This window comes from Schistocerca piceifrons, chromosome X (assembly GCF_021461385.2).
Source record: "Schistocerca piceifrons isolate TAMUIC-IGC-003096 chromosome X, iqSchPice1.1, whole genome shotgun sequence".
Classification (NCBI taxonomy): domain Eukaryota; kingdom Metazoa; phylum Arthropoda; class Insecta; order Orthoptera; family Acrididae; genus Schistocerca; species Schistocerca piceifrons.
In genome coordinates this window covers 311,316,065-311,342,203 of record NC_060149.1, presented here as the reverse complement: position 1 = coordinate 311,342,203, position 26,139 = coordinate 311,316,065, and the positions used below count along the sequence as shown (strand labels likewise).

Sequence of the window (26,139 nt, the reverse complement as noted above, 5' to 3'; positions counted from 1 at the left end):
ACCGTGAATTCATTGTCCCAGGAAGGGGAAACTTTATTGACACATTCCTGGGGTCAGATACATCACATGATCACACTGACAGAACCACAGGCACATAGACACAGGCAACAGAGCATGCACAATGTCGGCACTAGTACAGTGTATATCCACGTTTCGCAGCAATGCAGGCTGCTATTCTCCCATGGAGACGATCGTAGGGATGCTGGATGTAGTCCTGTGGAACGGCTTGCCATGCCATTTCCACCTGGCGCCTCAGTTGGACCAGCGTTCGTGCTGGACGTGCAGACCGCGTGAGACGACGCTTCATCCAGTCCCAAACATGCTCAATGGGGGACAGATCCGGAGATCTTGCTGGCCAGGGTAGTTGACTTACACCTTCTAGAGCACGTTGGGTGGCACGGGATACATGCGGACGTGCATTGTCCTGTTGGAACAGCAAGTTCCCTTGCCGGTCTAGGAATGGTAGAACGATGGGTTCGATGACGGTTTGGATGTACCGTGCACTATTCAGTGTCCCCTCGACGATCACCAGTGGTGTACGGCCAGTGTAGGAGATCGCTCCCCACACCATGATGCCGGGTGTTGGCCCTGTGTGCCTCGGTCGTATGCAGTCCTGATTGTGGCGCTCACCTGCACGGCGCCAAACACGCATACGACCATCATTGGCACCAAGGCAGAAGCGACTCTCATCGCTGAAGACGACACGTCTCCATTCGTCCCTCCATTCACCCCTGTCGCGACACCACTGGAGGCGGGCTGCACGATGTTGGGGCGTGAGCGGAAGACGGCCTAACGGTGTGTGGGACCGTAGCCCAGCTTCATGGAGACGGTTGCGAATGGTCCTCGCCGATACCCCAGGAGCAACAGTGTCCCTAATTTGCTGGGAAGTGGCGGTGCGGTCCCCTACGGCACTGCGTAGGATCCTACGGTCTTGGCGTGCATCCGTGCGTCGCTGCGGTCCGGTCCCAGGTCGACGGGCACGTGCACCTTCCGCCGACCACTGGCGACAACATCGATGTACTGTGGAGACCTCACGCCCCACGTGTTGAGCAATTCGGCGGTACGTCCACCCGGCCTCCCGCATGCCCACTATACGCCCTCGCTCAAAGTCCGTCAACTGCACATACGGTTCACGTCCACGCTGTCGCGGCATGCTACCAGTGTTAAAGACTGCGATGGAGCTCCGTATGCCACGGCAAACTGGCTGACACTGACGGCGGCGGTGCACAAATGCTGCGCAGCTAGCGCCATTCGACGGCCAACACCGCGGTTCCTGGTGTGTCCGCTGTGCCGTGCGTGTGATCATTGCTTGTGCAGCCCTCTCGCAGTGTCCGGAGCAAGTATGGTGGGTCTGACACACCGGTGTCAATGTGTTCTTTTTTCCATTTCCAGGAGTGTATTTACCTTAATAATGTTCAAAAGTCATCATATATATATATATATATATATATATATATATATATATATATATATATATATATATATATATATATATATCAGTTCATGATATCCAGTATTACAAATTTACTCTTTCTGATGGACACACGTCCAGCTCGTCCGCCATCTCTCTCCCCACATCCACCACTGCTGGCGGCTCACCTCCAACTGCGCCAACGCTACGCGCTGTTCACATTCAACTGCCCGCCACTACAATAGCAAATATTCCAACAATGCAAACCAGCGACAGACTGCACACAGCACAGTCCGTGATTTTCACGATATGTGGTGTTATCTACATAAAAACCTAAACAGCCGACTTACAAATCTGATCATTTCATGTACTCCATGTGCACTGTTCCAACGATACATCTTGAGTTAACTGGAAACCTCTAAAAGGGTGTACTAATTTTTTTGCGGCAGTGTACATTAGTCGAGATAGGAGCTTTAGAATGGTAATAATAATACACCAAGGCATCTCTATAAGGAAATGAGAATATCCTGAAAATGTCTTGTCGGATGAATCACGTTTCTTGTTGCACCAGGTCGATGGTCGTTTCCGGATACACAGTCATTCAGGCGACTGGCTGCTCGAAACGTGCACCGCACCATGGGCGCAGCCCGGTGGGGTAGTATTATGCTCTGAAGGACATATACCTGGGCTTTCATGGGTCCTGTGATAGTAATATAAGCACCACACAGCTGTGGATTACTTGAACATTATCGCGGACCACCTGCATCCTTTTATGCTTGATGTCTTCCCTGGGGCGACGGGATCTTCCAACTGTCCGTGTCGTAAGACAAGAATCGTGATACATTGGTTTGAAGAGCGTAATAGTGAACGCATACTGATTTCTTGCTCATCAAACGCGCCTGGTCTGAAGCCGATGGAACACATCTGAGACGCTGACGGGCTTCAGCCCTGTGTCCGCGAACCATCGGACTGCATTTTACGGCAATCGCGTGACTTGTCCGAAGCCATCTGATGCCACATTCCTTCGGAAACATATCGTAGACTTGTCGAATCCACGCCCCGTAGGATCGCTGGTGTACTGACTTCCAAAGGTGAACTAACAAGTTATTAAGGATGTCGTCATAATGTTTTGACTCACCGATAAATGATGTATGAGAATTTAGTACTCTAAGCTTTCAGATGAATGTGAGCTTAAATATTGTTTAAAGAGAAATCTTTAACTGTTTCAGGGCACTATGAACCAGATCATCTTTGCGAGTGCTAAGAACACAGTTGTACAGAGGCAACATGTTAGATACGTTCAGGTAAGTTGCAGTGGTTTCTCTCACGTCACAGAAACATACAATGTTCTTTTATTCATATTTATATATTGTATAAATATTTGTTGCAAATATGATTGAGAAAGAATTTCCAGTATGAAACAAGACAGAATATCAGTGAAATTGTTTTACTATTAGAGGAATTGCATTTGTAAATATGATTTACTCTTAGTGAATACAGCAACTATAATTGAATAATTGATGGACTTGAATATTTCTTAACACTGGTACAATTTGTGGGAAGTATGAAGGCAACTTTCGCTGCAGAAGAGTGATTAAATTTATTTAATATTTGTATACAATGTAAGTTCATATTTAATGGTTATTGTTAGTGTCTGTTGCCTCAATCGCTCTCTCAGCATGTGGTCACTACGTTTACAGTTGAAGATGCCTTTGATCACTCTTTGAAAAGATGGAAATTATATGTTTGAATCGTGCGAAAGAGGGCACTTCTGTTTTTAAATTTCGCGCCCTCCAGTGGATGGTAGCTTGCGTCTTAAAGGGTAGCATTGCATAATGCACAGCAGTTTTAATTGCACAGTATGTGCGTATACCACATTTGTAACAACGATTTTACTGCAATGTTGTCTGTTAATTTTCATATATGGTACAAACTGTATGTCGTTAGAGTAGATTACGAACAATGTTTTTCTTTCTCTCGTCGATCTGATGATGATTACCTGATTGATCGAAACCGCTCATCCTTCAATAAATTTGAGATCAAGATAAATAAATTTTATATAGAAAATTAAAATCGCATGCTCCACGAACTTAGCCATGCCAGTCTTACAAAATTTTAGTCTTTGTTGACGGAGAAAGGTTTTAATGATTTCGCAATAAACAAGTTTTTTTCTTCTTGTTGTAACATGATCTTGATATATTAGGCATTTTTTCGAGGGTTATATCGAGACATTTTACTTCATCAAACCAAGGTCTGTTTCTCGTACTAATCTTGCTATGTTGGTTTGCTATGTGTTACAATTTATATTTCTGTTGTGGGTAAACACGGTAGCAAACGCGTAATGCACAACCTGCACATGCAAAGTGATGAGTAAATCCTTAGTGAAAATGTTGAAGGATATAGAAACAAACAAATACTGCGGTTTTCCTGCACTAAGCTGTGTTGATGAGTGTTGGCTCTGTGAGCTTCTCTCTGTTGCGGCGCCGCTGCTGTTGACTGCATCTGAAAACATGCAGTTAAACATTAAATTGGACTGAGTTCTGTTGATTATGAATTCATTATACATAGAAAAGATACTGATTCCTTTTTAATGACTCTGAGGGAAGCAAGTGACCGTGGAGTAGCATCACAAATTGCCCTGGAATGCCATAAATGACTGGGATAAGATTCCTTCCATTGTGAGTCCGACAGCTACTATTGTGATGCTTGCTCAGATTAATATTTTAATTTCTATACAACTAATTGTACTCTGACGACAAAATAGTTGATGACGCTATACGCTAGACAAAAAAATCTGTTTGCACATTTGTAACTTTGCACGCAAAGCGTTTGAAGTGGTGTTCTGTATCTGAGGTAAAAATAATGAACAACAGTGAAGTGAGCTTGGGGAGAGGTGAAAATTACCCAAGCATGACACATATGCTAACTAATCCGATGACAGCTGAAATTATTTGTTTGTTTAGTAATAGTATTAGGTTACCCTCCGAATAAAAGAAACTTAAGGTTGTAACACCCTATCAAACTGAAGACCAGTCAAGGACGAGATTCTTAGAGACGAAACTCAAGTTCAACTGAGCATTGATAGTGGCAGGAAAAGCCGTACCTTCATCGATGCAATCATTTTATCATTAGCTTAAAGTGATTTAAGGAAACCATACTTTCTTTCTTTCGCCAGTTGTTCGTTACTTCTTTTCAACTGAGAGGACTGAGGATGCAATAATTATTTGTCTACAAATTCACAGAACCGTTGGGAAATATTCACATTTATCAGGACATTTAATTTTTATCTTTTACCATATAACGATTTGTTTATTATAAAATCACCAAAGAATGTATTTAATAGAGTCTTCTACTAGTCCATCTCGTCTTTCCCTCTTTCTCTCTCTGTCGATCAGCTGACACCTCTCGCTGTTCATCTCCTCCTGCCTCTCTCTCTCTGTCCATCTCCTGGCCCCCTCTATCTGTTCATCTCCTCCTACCCCTCTCTCTGCCTGTCTCCTCCTGCCTCACTCTCTGTCCATCTCCCCCTACCCCTCTCTCTGTCCATCTCCTGCTGCCTCTCTCTCTATCCATCTCCTCCTACACCTCCCTCTGTCCGTCTCCTCCTGCCTCTCTCTCAGCCCATCTCCTAATACTGCTCTCTCTGTTCATCTCCTCCTGTCTCACACTCCGTCCCTCCTACCCCTCTTTCTGTCCATCTCCTCCTACCCCTCTCTCTGTCCATCTCATCCTGCCACACTCTCTGTCCATCTCCTGCTGCCTCTCTCTCTATCCATCTCCTCCTACGCCTCTCTCTGTCCCTCTCCTCCTGCCTCTCTCTCAGCCCATCCCCTAATACCCCTCTCTCTGTCCATATCGTCCTGCCTAACACTCTGTCCTTCCTACCCCTCTCTCTGTCCATCTCCCCCTGACTCATTCTCAGTCCATCTCCTCCTATACCTCCCTCTGTCCCTCTCCTCCTGCCTCTCTCTCAGCCCATCTCCTAATACTGCTCTCTCTGACCATCTCCTCCTGTCTCACCCTCTGTCCCTCCTCCCCTCTCTCTGTCCATCTCATCCTGCCACACACTCTGTCCATCTCCTGCTGCCTCTCTCTCTATCCATCTCCTCCTACGGCTCTCTCCGTCCCTCCTCCTGCCTCTCTCTCAGCCCATCTCCTGATACCCCTCTCTCTGTCCATCTCCTCTTGCCTCACACTCTGTCCCTCCTACCCCTCTCTCTGTCCATCTCCCCCTGACTCATTCTGTCCATACTGCTCTTTCTGTCCATCTCCTCCTGTCTCACCCTCTGTCCCTCCTACCCCTCTCTCTGTCCATCTCATCCTGCCACACACTCTGTCCATCTCCTGCTGCCTCTCTCTCTATCCATCTCCTCCTACGGCTCTCTCTGTCCCTCTCCTCCTGCCTCTCTCTCAGCCCATCTCCTAATACCCCTCTCTCTGTCCATCTCCTCTTGCCTCACACTCTGTCCCTCCTACCCCTCTCTCTGTCCATCTCCCCCTGACTCATTCTGTCCATACTGCTCTCTCTGTCCATCTCCTCCTGTCTCACCCTCTGTCCCTCCTACCCCTCTCTCTGTCCATCTCTCCCTGACTCATTCTCAGTCCTCCATCTCATCCTACCCCTCTCTCTGTCCATCTCCTTCTGCCCCTCTCTCTCTGCATCTCCTCCTACGGCTCTCTCTGTCCCTCTCCTCCTGCCTCTCTCTCACCCCATCTCCTAAAACCCCTCTCTCTGTCCATCTCCTCCTTTCTCACACTCTGTCCCTCACACCCCTCTCTCTGTCCATCTCCCACTGACTCACTCTCTGTCCATCTCCTCCTACAACTCTCTCTGTCCATCTCTCCCTGACTCATTCTCAGTCCTCCATCTCCTCCTACCCCTCTCTCTGTCCATCTCCTTCTGCCCCTCTCTCTCTGCATCTCCTCCTACGGCTCTCTCTGTCCCTCTCCTCCTGCCTCTCTCTCAGCCCATCTCCTAAAACCCCTCTCTCTGTCCATCTCCTCCTGTCTCACACTCTGTCCCTCACACCCCTCTCTCTGTCCATCTCCCACTGACTCACTCTCTGTCCATCTCCTCCTACCACTCTCTCTGTCCATACCCCCCTGCCGCACTCTTTGTACATCTCCTCCTGCCTCTCTCTCTGTCCATCTCCGCCTACCCATCTCTGTGTCCACATCCTCCTGCCTCACTCTCGGACCATCTCCTCCTGACTGTCTCTCTGCCCATCTCCTCCTGCCTCTCTCTATGTCCATCTCCCCCTACCCCTCTCTGTTTCCATCTCCTTCTGCCTCACTCCCTGTCCATCTCCTCCTGCCTGTCCATCTCCTCCTACCCCTCTCTGTAATCATCTCCTCCTGCCTCCCTATTTGTCCATTTGCTCTTACCCCTCTCTCTGTCCACCTCCTGCGGCATTTTCTGTCCACCTCCTCCTACCACGCTCTCTGTTCATCTCCTCCTGCTTCTCTCTGTCCATTTACTGACCCTCTCTCTCTGTCAATCTCCTGACCCCCTCTCTCTGTCCATCTCCTCCTACCCCTCTCTCTGTCCATCTCCTCCTACCCTCCTCTCTGTCCATTTCCTCCTACCCCTGTCTCTGTCCATCTCTTCCTGCCTCTCTCTCTGTCCATCTCCTCCTACCCCTCTCTCTGTCTATCCGCTCCTTCCCCACGTGCCCATTTTCTCCTCCACCCTTCTTTCTCCATGCTACCATTCCCACCTCAATAGGAGGCCGGTGGTTCTTAACTCCACAGTATTTCTTTCCAGATTGTATCTAGTATGCTTACCAAATTAGACTGAAATAGTTCCAAGAGTTAAGCATGAGCTACTTACCTGTGACTTTGCTTGCGTATGCACATGTCAAATATATTTCACATACATTTAAATCATTTCACACGTATTTGTGCACATATATTCACTTGTAGGCGTAGTCAATTTCACGCCCCAGTTACATTTCCACGCAGCTGAACGTTTATGAAGTCATGTCTTCTAAACTATATTCAGTGGGTATATGAGACTGCTGTATGCGAAATATGTTGCAAATAGAGTTAGAAGCAAAGAAGTAATAAACTGAAAGGTCATGCATGATGTAGCAGTTTTTCATGCACCTCAGTGTTTATGATGTCATATCTCCTGAAATGTTTGTGGTACAATGATATAATTCTGCTGTTACATTGGCTGGTATATATTACTACTGTTTGAAAAATGTGTCGCGAATACAGAACGTAGTAAATAAGCAATACGTTAAAATGTCATGCTTCATGTGGCTGTTTTACTGCATGTAAATGGAAAATGTAATAAGCGATAAAGTTTTTTTCCTTTCATCATTAAGTGGGGGCTGTCAGCGAGAAAAAGTTTCGTAAGGGTTTAAAATTGTGTGTAATTTTCGTGAAAGTCACTAAGTGCTATCGTTCTCAAATACTGGGTGAACAAAGTATGGGTACTCGAGTGTCGTGGGTTACTCTCACAGCGATTCTTCCCAAACAGTAAGTGATACGTGTATCAAGTTTTGTCGAAACCGGTTATGTGGTTTAAGATATGTGAAACATACATGTATACAAACATACGAACATTCATTTTTACAAATGTATGGATGTATGGATTCAGTGCTTATCTGGTTAAAACACAGGCTGCATACCGCGTTAAGTTATTGAATTAAGAGGTGCTCTATTACAGTAAATTTAAATATTTCACAAATATTTAAGTTTTTATTGAGGCCACTCTTTGCATTCCCATCCAAATTAGATTTACCTTGCTGCGTAACTGGCTTGGGAATTACTGCGATAAGTAAAGTAATTATCAACAAGAATGTTGGTTTGAACTATACAGTGCTTTGTAAAGAAAGGTCATGCTGGACGTAATATGGCTTTCGCTTTATACAGCATACGAAGCTGCTTAAGCACATTGTAATGGGATGACTGACCGATAGTTTCGCGTATAATCTACATCACTGCCTGACCTTTTCTTTTTTCGACATACATTAATGGTTGCTAGATGAGATAACAGTGTAAAGTAAAAGAAAAAGTAGAGTGGAAATCATACCTTAAACCTTTGTTTGAAATTTTAAACCACCAAGGCTTACACATTCAGCCGTACAAAAGCAGTAGACAAAAAACAACAAAAAGTATTTTCTTTGTGTCTTAGAGTTGGTAGCAACTCGTCGTGAAAATGTGTTTGATTTTGGCCAACTGTCCATCATATTTCAAAGGTAACATCATGCTGTAGCAAGAGAGGTGCCTGTAGGTGCGAAGGATAGAGAAAACGTTCCCAATTAGGCGACTAAACCCGCCCTTCGGGATCTCCCAGCCATTGGTACCATACGACTTTACTACTTACTTTACTGTCTCGTTAAATTTCAATATAATGGTAGTATATGTCATTAAAACGTGCAGAACACTTACGTGTTTAATTTAATAACAAAATTAGTACAAGCTAGTGAAATAATTTATGGTATTGTAAGATTTTTATGAGATATTAGTCTATGTAATCGACAACAAAAATATGGAAGCGCCAATAAAAAGCCGATAGATGTGGCCGAGCGGTTCTAGGCGCTTTAGTCTGGAACCGCGCGACCACTACGATCGCAGGTTCGAATTCTGCCTCGGGCATGGATGTGTGTGATGTCCTTAGGTTAGTTATGTTTAAGTAGTTCTAAGTTCTGGGGGACTGATGACCTCAGATGTTAAGTCCGATAGTGCTCAGAGCCATTTGAACCATTTGAACCAATAAAAAACACTGCTCATTTTTTACAAAACACCTCCAGCTACATACTTTTAATCAAAACACAGCTCACAAGTCGGCAAGGAAATTATAAACTTGTGGTCATCTTAAAAGGGAACTGTTTTGCAGCGGTGTAAGATCGGTCGCTACCCAAATCTGACGAGTCAAACCTCAGGTAAATCCGATTGTACATTTACGCTCACCTCGCAACGAAAAGTTTTATTCTCAACAAGGAGTCTTAGCTCGCAGAGTCTGCTAGGAATTAGAACTTCGGAATTTTGTGAGTAATGCTTTCCACACTGCACACCATCCTGCTTGTAGCAGGAATCCGTGACGAATCGTGCAGTTCTTCCTTGATCTTCTTAATGCATATCATCAACCCAATCTGGTAAAGATCTCAGACAGTCGAAAAATACTGTTGGTCGAATCGTGCAACATCTAGATTTGTCCGGAATTCAGATGTGACAACGAGTCGATGTTGCACTGTTTGGGAACGTGAGTGCAGGTACGCTCGCCGTCAAGGTTCTGGTCGACCAGAAGACCGCCAGAAGGGAGGATCGCCGTCTTCTGCACCAGTCACATCCTGTCCCCTCCACATCGATGCTTGCCATCCTAGAGCATGTAATAGTCACGTGAAAACGTTCTGTGTCATCCCGCATCACTGGTCGGAGACTAGGAGCAATCGGACTAGGGAATTACCGTCCCATGCGTAGATTGCCTTTAACAGACGACTTAAGCGGCTGCGTTTGGAGTGGTGCCTTGACTGGGAAGCATGAACTCCTGATGAACGGCGTCGAACTGTTTTCAGCGATGAATCGCGGTTCTGCACTACCCCAGATAACCATCGTTGGCGAGAGTGGCTGCGACCCGGGAAGAAGCCCCATTCTTCCGAAGTTTTTCAGAGGCACAGCAGTTTACTCCTGGGATCATGGTGTAGGGAGACATCGATTATAACCTCAGGTCACGGCTGGTAGTGACTGAGTCAACTCTGACGACACAACAGTTACTCACGGTTAATCCTATATTCTCATGAGTTACCTCTCATACAACAGTCTCGTGGTGCTATTTAGATCAGCGCAGTTCTCGGCCACACGTCTGTAGAAACTGTCTTCGTGATGTTGAGGTACTCCTGCGGTCTTCAATATCGCCTGATCTGCCCCCTTTAGGACATGTGTGGGACCAGCTCGAACCTCAACTCCGTCCAAGTGCCAGTATCCGGGGTATAATGGACCAATTACAACAGTTATGTGCCAACTTGCCTCAATAAAGGATACAACAATTTTATGATCCCCGTTCAACCTGGTCACTGCTAACTTCATACTGCTCAGTGAACTCATACTGCCAAGTTCTTTATAAGTTTGGGTAGATGTTGCAATTACTGAAATAATATCACACTTCTCAGCCTGTGTAGTTTTATTTCATTTCCTTCGTCGATTCTGCGAGCTTCACATTTTTGTCAGACAGTGTAGAATGCGACAATTAGTGCAAGTATGATAACCATAAAAGTAGCGTAATATGGTAGAAACGAAGGCAGGCAACTGGGGCAGGACAGGAAGAGACTGGCAGCGAGCAGCTGTAGTGCACGTATTGTAAACCCCAGTGTTGGTCACGGGATTGGCACACGTAACTGTCTTTCTTTGCATGGTCGTGCAGTTAGCTCCATCAGCAGGACGTTTGTCTTCGTTTTTCTGGCTGGCTTTCCTGACTGTTTGAGTCATCACACAAGAGAAATTAATGGAAGAAGCCATCTATCGTCTATCTGCGGTGGTGTCTCATAAATGTAGATGAAAGTGGGCAGAGTCGCACGTGCGTGGGACCCCGCTGCCCACATGCATCTTATGCAGCGGAACACACAGTACGAGTACTTTATGAGTGAAGTGAAACACAGAAATGCAGAATCACCTTTCTGTAAGAGGACTGAACAATAAGACAGTGGAACTTTGCAGCAACATATCTTGTTATCATAGTAGTGGTGTCTTTAGATGCCTGTAATGAATATTTAGTACCATAGTTTCGAGAAATTTTACTAATTACTAAGTAGAATAATGAAGCACAATTACAGGGTCCAGTCACATTACTGTGACCACCGAATATGTTCGACGTCCACACGCAATAACTACTCACAGATGGCAGGTAGCAGCACTAGCAGTGGAGGGTATATAAAGCGACTAAAAAGTGTAGAAGTGGCCAAAATTGAAAGATGGTGTAGGAGACTTTATTCCTGTGATAGGAGTGTATTTCTATTTCATAGTGGCGCATAAAAACTTAGTTATAGTTAGATAGCTAGGTTAAAATCATAAACGGAAAAGTGTGCGATAAAATGCAATTACGTATCTTGCCATCTGAGAATTGTATCTGATCAGTGTAAGGATCACGATAGCTGGCTTCAAAATAAATAAACAAATAATTTCGAGTCAGCGGTTTCCGATTACTTCTCTCCATCTATAGCTATATATCTTACAAGTAGAGGTACCCAGCATTGGGATCGATTTTTTGAAACTATTTATACTGTGATGTAAGTTAAGATCCCCGGTACCTTGCACTGCAATCATTAGCCCTAATGGGCCCTTGTATGCGAGCAATTGACGAAAACAATCGGCATCTTGCATGACTCTCAGTATTATTAAAAAAGTAATACGATAATAAATGTTTGTATGGTGTAATCGATAGGGTAAGGCCTTTATGTGCAGAAGGTTGTGGTTACACATCTAGGCTAGTATTATAACTTTTTCCATTTCTAAATTTTTAGCGAATTGACTTTGATCATCGTTTTTATGGAATTAATTGGTTTAAATGTAATTTTTTATTTCTATTCCTTTGTCACATGATTTTAGTGATCATATCAACTTCTTAATTTGCTCTCATTTTTCTTCCTATCATTCTTTTTCCGCTTGAAATCTTTATTTATGTGATTTCAATTAATTTTATGTATTAATTTTGATTCAATTTCTTTCGTTTCATCATCCTGTTTTTTCGTGTATGTTACTGTAGACACTGTTTGTATTCATTTTGCTTGAATTTCGTTTTACTTATAATCACTTCTTTCATTTAAATCTTCTCCTGTGCTATTTTTTTCATAGTGCAATAGGAATTTAGGCTATGTTTTGTATGACGATTACCATAAAAAATTACACATTTTCTAACGAAAAATACATTTTTGACACCTTTACACAGTCAAGATAAATAGATTTGTCTTTCGTTTTTTAGCTGATAGCCATTTTCAAATATTTAACTATAATAATAGAGAAATATAATTATATTCACATTCACAAAAATTCCGAGCGGAAAAAGAAAGATATAAAGCAAAAATGACAAAGAATGAAAAATTAAAAGGAAGGTCAGCGTTGGCCGTAATATTGATGGTTTATTGATAGCAAAATCGATTTTCAATCACATAGTGGTCATCTTCAGTGCTGTGGTGCACAAATTAAACTCATAGACACTGGTATCAAGTTATCAGTAACCAAAACTGAGAAGCGATCACAATAACTCACAATGAGTTATTGTGATCGCTTCTCAGTTTTGGTTACTGATAATGAGTTATTGTGATCGATTCTCAGTTTTGGTTACTGATAACTTGATACCAGTGTCTATGAGTTTAATTTGTACACCACAGCACTGAAGATGACCACTATGTGATTGAAAATCGATTTTGCTATCAATAAACCATCAATATTACGGCCAACGCTGACCTTCCTTTTAATTTAACATATATGGTCGTAGTGCACACAGCACTCCATGGAGTCGCCATTCAATAAAGAATGAAAAAATTCATACGACGATTAAAATGGTGTAATAAAGGAACAGAATTTAAAAAACTGCATTTAAACCAATTAACTGAATAAAAATAATGATCAAAGTCATTTAGATACAGATTTAAAAATAAAATAATGGAAAGTAGATTCGAACCCACAACCTTCTGCATGCGAAAGCTTTCCCCTATCCGTTACACCGTGCAACTAAAAGAGAAGCTAATAATTTTTTATCGTTATTGAGAATCACGTAAAATTCCGATTTTTTTTCGTCGATTGCTCGCAAACCAGAGCCCGTCAGGGTGAATGGCTGCAGGGTGTGATGCCTACACCACCGTGTAGATCGTTTCAAAAAGTCGATCTCACTGTTGGGTTCAAAATGGCACTGAGCACTATGGGACTTAACAGCTGTGGTCGTCAGTCCCCTAGAACTTAGAACTACTTAAACCAAACTAACCTAAGGACATCACACACATCCATGCCCCAGGCATGATTCGAACCTGCGACCGTAGCGGTCACGCGGTTCCAGACTGAAGCTCCTAGAACCGCACAGCCACACCGGCCGGCTCTCACCGTTGGGGACCTCTCCTTGTTAGAGGGAAGTTTTTGGCGAGATCCATCTTCTGGTAAAGTTATGTAGAAACAAATTTTACGTTTTAAACTACAGTGCATACCTTCAGTACCTGTTCTACAAAAATGAAGTAACTCATATTTAATCATTTTCTGAATCTCATTACGAAACCATTATCAACTGCACATCTTTCTCTACAATCACACATCGCAAAGGAAAGCAGTTTTTTTTTATATAAAAAGTGTGAGTAAGAGAAATACTATCTTGGTTGGCTACAGGCATCCTGCGTGGAACAGCTAATTGATCTGGTGTTGCAAGGGAGCTTGTTTTCATGAAGTAATACCATTAGCTCGGTCAACGCAAATATTCCACTACGTGAAACCAGCGACCTCTGTACAAAACCTCGTGGCTTATCAGAACTTTTCAAAGCTGACTTTACTTCCGTGTGAAGCAGTTTTGCCATTTGTGAAACTAATTAATGAACCAGAAGCTTAAAATGTTGATATTGTTTTCAGTGTGAAAAACAGTAACTATGAAAAGAGATGATTAAGAGTTTATATCGCAGATTAATTAACAAGCAGCCGGCAATAAGACGTGTAATGCATGTGTGACAAAAAGCGCCATCATCTGGCCTATTTACGCATTTCAATATTAAACTTCAGCACTATCAAATTTAAGCAAAAGTCTTGTTATCTCGTGGAAATACGAGAGAGAAAGCTTCAACAACAGGATACCGAATTCTTACCCCTTAAAAAACTGATGGCATCAGCTGTTGGGATTAAGTTTTCCTATATAGGTGTGAATTATATGTTGACACAGTAATGATAGGATGGGTCAAAATTAAATTTCTGGTTCCATTTCACATTGTAATGGCCTTTATCATGCAAATGTTAACACAGTAATACATCATACATTTTTAGTTATTAGAACTGAGGGCACATGGAAAGATTTCTTGGAAGTACCACATTGCAGATCTTCTGCACGATTTCTTGCTACTACAGCCCATGTTAGATTAATCTCCGCTGTCTCTGACGCTGAAACGTAAGATCTAGTTTATACTGAGGCGGTAAAAGTCATGGGATACCTCCTAATATCGTATCGCACCTCCTTTTGATGGCGTAGTGTAACAACTCGACGTAGCGTAGACTCAACAAATCGCTGGACGTCCCATGCAGAAATATTGAGCCACGCCGCCTCTATGGCGGTCCATAATTGTGAAATTGTTGCCGGTGCAGGATTTTATGCATGAACTGACCTCTCGACTATGTCCCATAAATATTCGATGGGTGGCCAGACCATTCACTCGAATTGCCCAGAATGTTTTCCAAACTAATGGTGAACAATTGAGGCCTGGTGAGATGGCGCATTGTTACCTGTATAAAAAATCCATTTTTGGGAGTATCAAGTCCATGAATGGCTGCAAATGGTCTCCAAGTAGCCGAAAATAACCATTTCCAGACAATGATCGGTTCAGTTTGACCAGAAGACCCAGTCCATTCCATGGCAACGCAGCCCACACCATTATGGAACCACCACCAGGGTGCACAGTGCCTTGTTGACAACTTGGGTCCATGGCATCGTGGGGTCTGCGCCGCACTCGAACTCTCCCATCAGCTCTTACCAAGTAGAATCGGGACTCGTCTGACCGGGCCGCAGCTTTCCAGTCGTCTAGAGCCCAACCGATATGATCAGAACCCCAGGAGAGGCGCTGGGGACGGTGTTGTGCTGTTACCAAAGGCAGTCGCGTAGGTCGTCTGCTGCCATAGCCGATTAACTCAAGATTTCGCCGCACAGTGGTAACAGACAAGTTCGTCGCACGTCCCACATCGATTTCTGCGCCTATTTCACTCGACGTTCCTTGTCTCTTAGCACTGACTACTCTACGCAAACGCCGCTGTTCTCGGGTCATTAAGTGAATACCGTCGTCCACTGCGTCGTCGGTGGTGAGAGGTAATATCCGGAATTTGGTATTCTCGGCACACTCTTGACACTGTGGATCTGGGAATACTTAATTCCCTAACGATATCCGAAACTGAATGGCCCATGCGCCTAGCTTCAACTCCCATTCCTCAAACGAAGTCTGTTAATTCTCATCGTGCGCTCATAATCACGCCCGAAACCTCTTCAGATGAACCACCTGAGTACAAATGACAGCTCCGCCAGTGTAATGCCCTTTTATACATAGTGTACGCGATACTACCGCCATCTGTATGTGTAGACAGCGCTATCCCATGACTTTTGTCACCTCAGTATATTTTGCGTACTTTCACTCTGTTATTTCCTACGGTATCATATTTTGGGGCAACCAAGAATATTCTTAGCCCAGAAAAAGGTGGTAAGATTTGCGGTTTCAGGTTGCGAACTTCGCTTAGACCGTTTATCACGGTTCTCGGAATTCTAACACTGCCATCCTTGTATACAAACTTCATCAAGGGATTTCTTGTGTGCAGTATTGATTCAGTCAGCGAACGCAGCAGATCTGAAAAATTTGACTGCCAAACCTTCAGTCTTCAAACCAAACTTGAAGAACTTCTTTGTGGCACACTCTTTTTTTTTTAATCGGGAGTGCCTAACAGTACTTGCGAACCTTTTTTTCTCTGTGGGGAGGGTAGTGGTGGGTAGTGTTTAACGTCTCGTCGACAACGAGGTCATTAGAGACGGAGCGCAAGCTCGGGTTAGGGAAGGATTGGGAAGGAAATCGGCCGTGCCCTTTCAAAGGAACCATCCCGGCATTTGCCTGAAACGATTTAGGGAAATCACGGAAAACCTAAATCAGGATGGCCGGAGACGGGATTGAACCGTCGTCCTCCCGAATGCGAGTCCATTTTTCTCTGTGCTGCGCTGTTTATTGATAGGCGCTCTCATTATTATTTTTTATTTATTAAATCTTAAGTTACATTTATTTGCAATTTTTCTGATCGCCCTTCCTTAAACTACGTGCCGCCTCGTTCCATCACCAAGCAGCTTTAATCGGGCCGTCCCAGGGAACCGCATAAAAAAATAAAAAAATAGAGACGTGTCTTGTGGACCGGTCTCGTACCACGATTTGGCCACTCATTCAAGTTAGCATGAACAAGAAGCAGGATGCTTCTTTCAACACCTTGGCGACGAAGTGTTGTACTATCTTTACCTTCATGATGAGTAGGCTGCGGATCCTCCCGTCTTCCAAGGTGAAAACAGGCGTATACACAGGGCTGCTTGCGTGCGTTTCTTCGCGAGCTAAATCACCCGATTTTAATCCTATAGAAAACATATTGAACTATTTTGAACAGGTGATGACACGTAGCAATCAGTAACCCCGCTGTTTGGTAGCTCTGTGGACTCTAGTCACCAACGAGCAACTTCAGCTGAATGTGACATACCCCACTGAACTGAGGCTAGAGGCGATCTAATACGGTGTTAGCGTGATGTTATCTGGGGTATGGGGGATATGGGTGACTAATGTTTTGTCCGAGGTTCTTAGATATACACTGGTGCCGATTGAAATTCCATCACCAAGAAATCAAATAAAGATATTTTGCTTACTATGCGTAAATCATCATACGCAACGCGGATACTTTTTTCTCTGCACGATCAAAGATAAAAATACATTTGAAAGTAACTGATTTTGTGACGGCAGACTGAAGATGAGCCAACATCATAGTAAAAAACTTCTTCTCGTGTTTCCTTTATTTTCATTAATACATTACCATATACGTCACGAGCTCCTTAAATCTTACCCCTGACTAGATTGAAAGTGTTTTGAAGAAATCGGAGTGGGGATTACTGAGACTGCTCGACAGCAATACACAGTGACCCAAAAACGATTTGCTATAGGGAGGTTGTGAATAAATTCACCGCTTTTTTTTGGGGGTTTCAGAAGAAGTTAACAACGCTGTTGTGCAAAATTTAAGGACGGAAGTAATTTTCGCATCTTTTGTCTCTGCGAGGTAACGTAGCTAGATGAAACGAGGACCATAAATGGAAAGAACTGCTACAGTACAGTACAGTACAGTACAGAACGTAAATGAAAGAAATATGCAAGGAGGAGAACAGAAATGACACTTTTATTCATAGACTGAAGTCACTACAATTCATGATGATCTCCTGGACATTAGAAAAGGCGGGAAATTGTGTTCTTAATAGGATGTGTGTCCATCACTGAGGACAATGCATGCTCTAAACATGCTCCCACGCTGGCTACGACGTTGGTAAGGAGTTTTTGTAGAAGGCCGCTCCAGTCCTTCACCAGCGTGGTTGGTCATTGGTGCATGTGGGTGTCCTGCAGTCTGTCGCCCGAACGCATCCTACGTGTGCTCGATGGGATCAAGTCAGGGGGAACGGACAGGCGATTCAGTTCGCTGAATATCCTCTCCTTCCAAGAGCTGCTTCAACTGCGCAGTTCGATGAGTTAGCTCATTGTCATCCATAGAAATGAAACCAGGACCGAGTGCACCCCTGGAAAGTCGAGTGCTAGTAATTGTGTTCCATAGATTTCGTGTTTGTTTTGAATACAGCCAGAGAGAGTTTCTTTAGTCAGCCATAGTGCCAGTAGTGCTAGTGTTTGTTTTGAATACAGTCCAGAGACAGGTAGTGCTATTTTCATTGTTTTCTACAAGAAGTGTCTAATAACCACAGTTTAGTCAACTATCAGCCGCCTTTAGTGAAATAGCAGTCTAGTTAAAAGTTGATTAACTTTCTACAGTAAATTGGTTTCTTAGGATGGATAGGATGTGTGACTGCTATGTACGGACGCAGGAGGAGCTGGCCACTGTTCGCGAACAGCTGAGCGGGTTGATGGCCGCGGTCAGCCGTCTTCAGGCTGCTGCCTCGAAGTGTAGCGGCAGTGGGGAGTCTGGTGCGTCGCATGGTACACTCCAGGTGTTACATGCTTCACCCACTGTCCCTGCTGTCGAGACATCTTCGCGGATACCGGGCGCGGTTGGGCCACCCTTTCCCCAAGGGGAGTGGCGGGTTCAGCGGCGTTCGCGGCGCACGAGGCGGAAGGTCAGTGTGGAGGCTGGCCGTGTGGCATCGCCCGCTCTGCCTGTGAGTGGACATGTGGCCGCTCCTTCAGCAAGGTCCGAGCAGGCACACGGGGGGAGGGGTTTATTAGTGATTGGGAGCTCCAACGTTAGGCGGGTGATGGAGCCCCTTAGGGAAATAGCGGAAAGGCCGGGGAAGAAGACCAGTGTTCACTCTGTCTGCTTGCCGGGGGGTCTCATCCGAGAGGTGAAGGAGGCCCTGCCGGCGGCGATAGAGAGCACTGGGTGCACCCGACTGCAAATTGTTGCTCATGTCGGCACCAATGACTCCTGCCGTCTGGGTTCAGAGGTCATCCTCAATTCGTGCAGGCGGATGGCGGAGTTGGTGAAGGCGGAAAGCCTCGCTCGCGGGGTGGAATCTGAGCTAACTATTTGTAGTATCGTTCCCAGAACCGATCGCGGTCCTTTGGTTTGGAGCCGAGTGGAAGGCTTAAACCAGAGGCTCAGACGATTCTGCGGAGATCTGGGGTGCAAATTTCTCAACCTCCGTTATCGGGTGGAGAAATGTAGGGTCGCCCTGAATAGGTCAGGTGTGCACTACACCACGCAGGAAGCGGCTACAAGGGTAGCGGAGTACGTGTGGAGTGCACATGTGGGTTTTTTAGGTTACAGAATTCCCTCCCTAGGCCCAACAAGACGCCTCCACGACGCGGCAAGATAGGAGTAGGCAAAATGCAACAGGGAATAACGATATTAATGTGCTAATAGTAAACTGCAGGAGCGTCTATAGAAAGGTCCAAGAACTGCTCTCATTAATTAACGGTCACAATGCCCACATAGTACTAGGGACAGAAAGTTGGCTGAAACTATATGTAAACAGTAATGAAATTCTAAACTCAGATTGGAATGAATACCGCAGAGACAGGCTGGACAGTGAAGGGGGAGGCGTCTTTATAGCGATGTGAAGTGCAATAGTATCGAAGAAAATTGACGGAGATCCGAAATGTGAAATAATTTGGGTGAAGGTCACGGTTAAAGCAGGCTCAGACATGGTAATTGGATGTCTCTATAGATCCCCTGGCTCAGCAACTGTTGTGGCTGAGCACCTGAAGGATAATTTGGAAAATATTTCGAGTAGATTTCCCCACCATGTTATAGTTCTGGGTGGAGATTTCAATTTTCCAGACATAGACTGGGAGACTCAAACGTTCATAACGGGTGGCAGGGACAAAGAATCCAGTGAATTTTTTTAAGTGCTTTATCTGAAGACTACCTTGAGCAGTTAAACAGAGAACCGGCTCGTGGCGATAACATATTAGACCTTCTGGTGGCAAACAGACCCAAACTATTTGAAACAGTTAACGCAGAACAGGGAATCAGCGATCATAAAGCGGTTACTGCATCGATGATATCAGCCGTAAATACAAATATTAAAAAAGGTAGGGAGATTTTTCTGTTTAGCAAAAGTGACAAAAAGCAGATTTCAGAGTACCTGACGGTTCAACACAAAAGTTTTTTCCAAGTACAGATAGTGTTGAGGATCAGTGGACAAAGTTCAAAACCATCGAACAATATGCGTTAGATGAGTATGTGCCAAGCAAAATCGTAAGAGATGGAAAAGAGCCACCGTGGTACAACAACCGAGTTAGAAAACTGTTGCGGAAGCAAAGGGATCTTCACAGAAAACATAAACATAGCCAAAGCTTTGCAGACAAACAAAAATTACGCGAAGCGAAATGTAGTGTGAGGAGGGCTATGCGAGAGGCGTTCAATGAATTCGAAAGTAAAGTTCTATGTACTGACTTGGCATAAAATTCTAAGAAATTTTGGTCTTATGTCAAAGGGGTAGGTGGATCAAAACAAAATGTCCAGACACTCTGTGACCAAAATGGTACTGAAACAGAGGATGACAGACAAAAGGCCGAAATACTAAATGTCGTTTTCCAAAGCTGTTTCACGGAGGAAGAGTGCACTGTAGTTCCTTCTCTAGATTGTCGCACAGATGACAAAATGGTAGATATCGAAATAGACGGCAGAGGGATAGAGAAACCATTAAAATCGCTCAAAAGAGGAAAGGCCGCTGGACCTGATGGGATACCAGTTCGATTTTGATTGGAAAAGGGCACAGGTCATCCCCGTTTTCAAGAAGGGACGTCGAACAGATGTGCAGAACTATAGACCTATATCTCTAACGTCGATCAGTTGTAGAATTTTGGAACACGTATTATGTTCTATTATAATGACTTTTCTGGAGACTAGAAATCTACTCTGTAGGAATCAGCATGGGTTTCGAAAAAGACGATCGTGTGAAACCCAGCGCGCGCTATTCGTCCACGAAACTCAGAGGGCCATAGACACAGGTTTCCAGGTAGATGCCGTGTTTCTTTACTTCCGCAAGGCGTTTGATACAGTTCCCCACAGTCGTCTAACGAACAAAGTAAGAGCATATGGATTATCAGACCAATTGTGTGATTGGACTGAAGAGTTCCTAGATAACAGAACGCAGCATGTCATTCTCAAAGGAGAGAAGTCTTCCGAAGTAAGAGTGATTTCAGGTGTGCCGCAGGGGAGTGTCGTAGGACCGTTGCTATTCACAATATACATAAATGATCTTGTGGATGACATCAGAAGTTCACTGAGGCTTTTTGCGGATGATGCTGTGGTGTATCGAGAGGTTGTAACAATGGAAAATTGTACTGAAATGCAGGAGGATCTGCAGCGAATTGACGCATGGTGCAGGGAATGGCAATTGAATCTCAATGTAGAAAAGTGTAATGCGCTGCGAATACATAGAAAGAAATATCCCTTATCATTTAGCTACAAAATAGCAGGTCAGCAACTGGAAGCAGTTAATTCCATAAATTATCTGGGAGTACGCATTAGGAGTGATTTAAAATGGAATGATCATATAAAGTTGATCGTCGGTAAAGCAGATGCCAGACTGAGATTCATTGGAAGAATCCTAAGGAAATGCAATCCGAAAACAAAGGAAGTAGGTTATAGTACGCTTGTTCGCCCACTGCTTGAGTACTGCTCAGCAGTGTAGGATCCGTACCAGATAGGGTTGATAGAAGAGATAGAGAAGATCCAACGGAGAGCAGCGCGCTTCGTTACAGGATCATTTAGTAATTGCGAAAACGTTACGGAGATGGTAGATAAACTCCAGTGGAAGACTGTGCCAGAGAGACACTCACTAGCTCGGTACGGTCTTTTGTTGAAGTTTCGAGAACATACCTTCACCGAGGAGTCAAGCAGTATATTGCTCCCTCCTACGTATATCTCGCGAAGAGACCATGAGGATAAAATCAGAGAGATTAGAACCCACACAGAGGCATACCGACAATCCTTCTTTCCACGAACAATACGAGACTAGAATAGAATGAAGAACCGATAGAAGTATTCAAGGTACCCTCCGCCACACACCGTCAGGTGGCTTGCGGAGTATGGATGTAGATGTAGAAAGATGTAAATGGGGAAGGAGTAGAATAATGTCGACCGGTGAGTGTACCACCGAGCGAGGCGGCACATTGGTTAACACAGTGGACTCGCATTCGGGAGGACGACGGTTCAAACCCGTCTCTGGCCACCCTGATTTATGTTTTCCGTGATTTCCCTAAATCGTTTCAGGCAAATGCCGGGATGGTTCCTTTGAAAGGGCACGGCCGGTTTCCTTCCCTAATCCGAGCTTGTGCTCCGTCTCTAATGACCTTGTTGTCAACCGGACGTTAAACACTAAATCTCCTCCTCCTTCTCCGGTGAGTGTACCGTGTTCGAAGATTTGGAGGTCAGCACGCCGATGCAACATTATGTTTCGCTGTATCTTAACACATGGACCATTAAAATGATCATATTCGATAGTATTCCTGGGTGTATTATACGTTTTCACTTCTCGCCATTGAGAGTACGTGCAGAATAACTGCTCAGACTGAATCTACTCTCATCCGAGACGAGCAAGAGACAGACCTCCTCGTTGGTGCAGTTCCTAAAAAAATCGTAAAAAAGAAGCAGTAAAGAAAAGTCCCTTTGCTCTTGGCACCATAGCAAACGATGGCGTCGATGTGCGGGTTTCAACAGAATACAACTTGCTGATCGTCGGGCAAAGAGCCCACCACCATGCAGTAACCGTGCCACTGCGGAGTGTGACATTGCCAGTCTTGGAGTCCTGTTAAATGCGGTTGCAATTGCACCCGCTGTTTGAAGTCGGTACCTTCAGGCCTGTAGGACAATGTAGCGGTCATCTGCTGTTGCATTTGACCGTAGTTGACTACCTCCTCTCCTCTGGGCAAGAGTGCCTGTGGTTCGGAATGCTCCCCATGCAAATGAAACAACGCTGTGTGCAATACCAAATTCCTAGGCTACAGTCAACACACTTCGTCCTTCTTCCATTTGGCCGATGACTCTTCCTCATGCGAAGTCATCCAAATATTGTGTTCGGGCCATATAATGAAAAACTCCATCGCCGTGCACCGTAACGCTGATTGACACACTGTGTTTTCCCGCCCCTTCAACTGCCTTGGGTCGTAGGGCCAGGCCCACTTGGCGCTGTAGTCACGCTGACCTCTCCCCATTTTACGCTCAACTTTCTGAGCACAACTGAGAGATGTCGCACTTTAGATTTCCGCCAAGTAGTTAATATGTTATGTTGCTTTATCTATCTTGTATTTAAGTCTTGCACGGCAGTGTAATACTTCACTGGTTAATATATCAAACGAAAAAAAAGCAATCGCTTCCAACGTACACAAAATCACTACAAGTAAAGTGTGTTTTGTAGTGGACAAACAAAGCCCCGATGAAGGTGATGCATTAGATAAGAAATGTAACTCCATGCTGTGTTCATGAGCGTTGGACAGCGGCTGGTCGGTGAAATGTAATACTGCTACACCAACAGCCGTTATAGTGATATTCGACGTTACAATCATGTCATCTTCAGCCCTGTCGCGTGGATGACACCAAGTACCACTCGTGTATGTGTAAGAAAAGGCGCCAATACTCGTATCTGGTTCTGTAGATATCTTTGTCTTATAGATGCACGAGTGGTACATGGTGTCAGTCATGCAACAAGCCTGAAGGTGACGTGAGTGGAACGTCGAAATTGCTTGTCTAATAAAACAATGTCAGTATAACGGCTGTTGGTATAGTATTATTACATTTAATTTCATAAATGTCTTGATTCAAATCAGAGAGGTTGAGTTCGGACCCCTTCGCATCGATGTAATCTAGTTTCCCTGTGGAATACACATGAGGCGAATAACGAGGCAATTTCTTCAGCAAATCAACGACTGGTTCCAGTTCCTTTGAGACAGAGTTCGTTTCTGATTAAAGAGAGTAACTAGCTGTTTACGTCAGCCTCTAATCAGCTTCGTAGCTGTTTATGAACGTTAGGAATAATTCAATAATCTGACACTGCGTCCCAAGCACGGTCCTGGGTGAGGCGGTTTGGTGTGGCCTGTATCTTTATTTCATCTCTGGTGAGCTTACAAACGACAGGCTATTAGCTGCACTCTCCCCTGTTCCCATATTGTTCCTGTGCCTTGTTCATAATTATGAAGAATACTTCTATCGTACGAAGTAGTGGCATGTTGCTGTAGTCACGAATAAGAATGGAAAAAAAGAAATAGTAATGATCAAAGTCAATGCTGAAATTCTCTATACCTCTCTAGCATAACGTCAGAGAGGCTACCAAACTTAACGTTCTCAAGGGGCGGACTCTTCGCAATCAATACCCCATAGGGACTTGTGAAAGGTACTGGATTGAAGCAAGGCTATTAGCACGTGAGCTTGTGATCCTGATCCATACACCAACACCTCTCCACTCTCTTGCTGGCCAAACTTTATGAATGAAGATTTCTCTTCGCAATGGGATTCTAACCCGCCACCTACGGGTTCACCGAAATCGCACAAGCGTGCGTTAGAGGCGGTAATTATGAAATCGGATACGAACTCTTCTTCTCTTTCTTCATAGCAGTCTACTGTAATGAATAAAATACTTACCGTAGACGAAACTTAGCTTAAAATGGAATTTACATTTTAACGTATCTGAAGGAGATGACATGTATAAATCTTTCTGTAAATGGGAGATATGGGCTCATCTTCTGATACATATTTGTGGGGAGGCAACAAATTTGAATATTTATCTACATATAGATATGGCAATGATATATCGACATGAAACTTCATGGCAGATTAAAACTGTGTGCCCGACCGAGACTCGAACTCGGGACGGGACGGAAAGGCAAAGGTCCCGAGTTCGAGTCTCGGTCGGGCACACAGTTTTAATCTGCCAGGAAGTTTCATATTAGCGCACACTCCGCTGCAGAGTGAAAATCTCATTCTGGAAACATCCCCCAGGCTGTGGCTAAGCCATGTCTCCGCAATATCCTTTCTTTCAGGAGTGCTAGTTCTCCAAGGTTCGCAGGAGAGCTTCTGTAAAGTTTGGAAGGTAGGAGACGAGATACTGGCAGAAGTAAAGCTGTGAGTACCGGCGGTGAGTCGTGCTTCGGTAGCTCAGTTGGTAGAGCACTTGCCCGCGAAAGGCAAAGGTCCCGAGTTCGAGTCTCGGTCGGGCACACAGTTTTAATCTGCCAGGAAGTTTCATATCAGCGCACACTCCGCTGCAGAGTGAAAATCTCATTCTGGATATATCGACATATTGGAAATATCGACTGCTTGTGTAAATGTCAAATTTTCATATTGATATACACTGATGGAAAAAATCCGAGCACCAAGAAGGAGTTGTGCGACATAAGCGGATGTTGGTAGCCGTGCTTCTACATCTGAAAGATGATGTCTATTCAAATTCGTGCCAGTCGCATAAGAGTGGCGCTAGTAGCGCCACGATGAGGATCCAAATCACGTTTCCTTTAAATACATGCTATGACGGTCGAAAGTATTAGTAACCTTTGAGATCGGACATGGTGAGTTGATGTTAGTCAAGAAGCCTTTACGGCGACAAAGACGCCATTATCAACATCTCACTGAGTTTGAATGAGGTTGTGTAATAGAGCTACGAGAAGCTACATGTTCCTTCTGTGGTACTGCGGAAAGTCTCGACAGAAATTTAGCCACTTTGTATGATTGCTGGCAGCGCTTGTCACGAGAACGTACGGTCAGAAGATGACTGGGCTCCGGAGGGCGACGTGGCATTACCGAGAGAGAAGACAATTTTGTCGGCGTATGGCTCTGGCTCCATCATACTGCATCTGCAGCAGCAATTTGAGTAGCAGTTGGCACCATAGTGACACAACGAACAAATCGGTTACTTCAAGGAGTGCTTCGAGCCAGACGCCCTGTAGCGTGCATCCATCTGACACCAAACCACTGCCATTTGCGACTTTAGTTGTGTCAAACGACAGCTCAATGGAGGGCAGAATGGAGGTCTGTTGTATTTTCTGATGAAAACAGTTTCTGCCTCGGCGCCAGTGATGTTGGTTAGTAGGAGGCCACTTTAGGGTTTGCGACCAACCCGCCTGCGTACTAGGTACACTGGATCTACATCTGGAGTTATGGTCTGGGGCGCGATTTCGTCTGACAGCAGGAGCACTCTCATGGTTATCCCACGCACATTAACTGTAAATTTGTGCGTCAATCTGGTGATTCGGCCTGTTGTGCTGCCATTCATGAACAGCATTCCTGGGCGTGTTTTCCAATAGTATTACTCTCGCTCACATACCGCTGTTGTAACCCAACAGCTATACAGAGTGTCGAAATGTTGTCTTGGCCTGCTC

At 44.5% G+C, this 26,139-nt stretch overlaps 1 protein-coding gene across 1 annotated transcript in view; it reads left to right on the top strand.

Annotated features, from left to right (window-relative positions):
- Positions 1-26,139, top strand: part of LOC124721402 (alpha-aminoadipic semialdehyde synthase, mitochondrial) — a 285,169-nt gene that overhangs the window by 35,604 nt on the left and 223,426 nt on the right. Inside the window, exon 2 of the mRNA XM_047246342.1 lies at positions 2,641-2,715. Coding sequence (XP_047102298.1) covers positions 2,647-2,715 — 69 coding nt within the window. The 5' untranslated portion in view covers positions 2,641-2,646. The remainder of the gene's footprint in view (positions 1-2,640; positions 2,716-26,139) is intronic.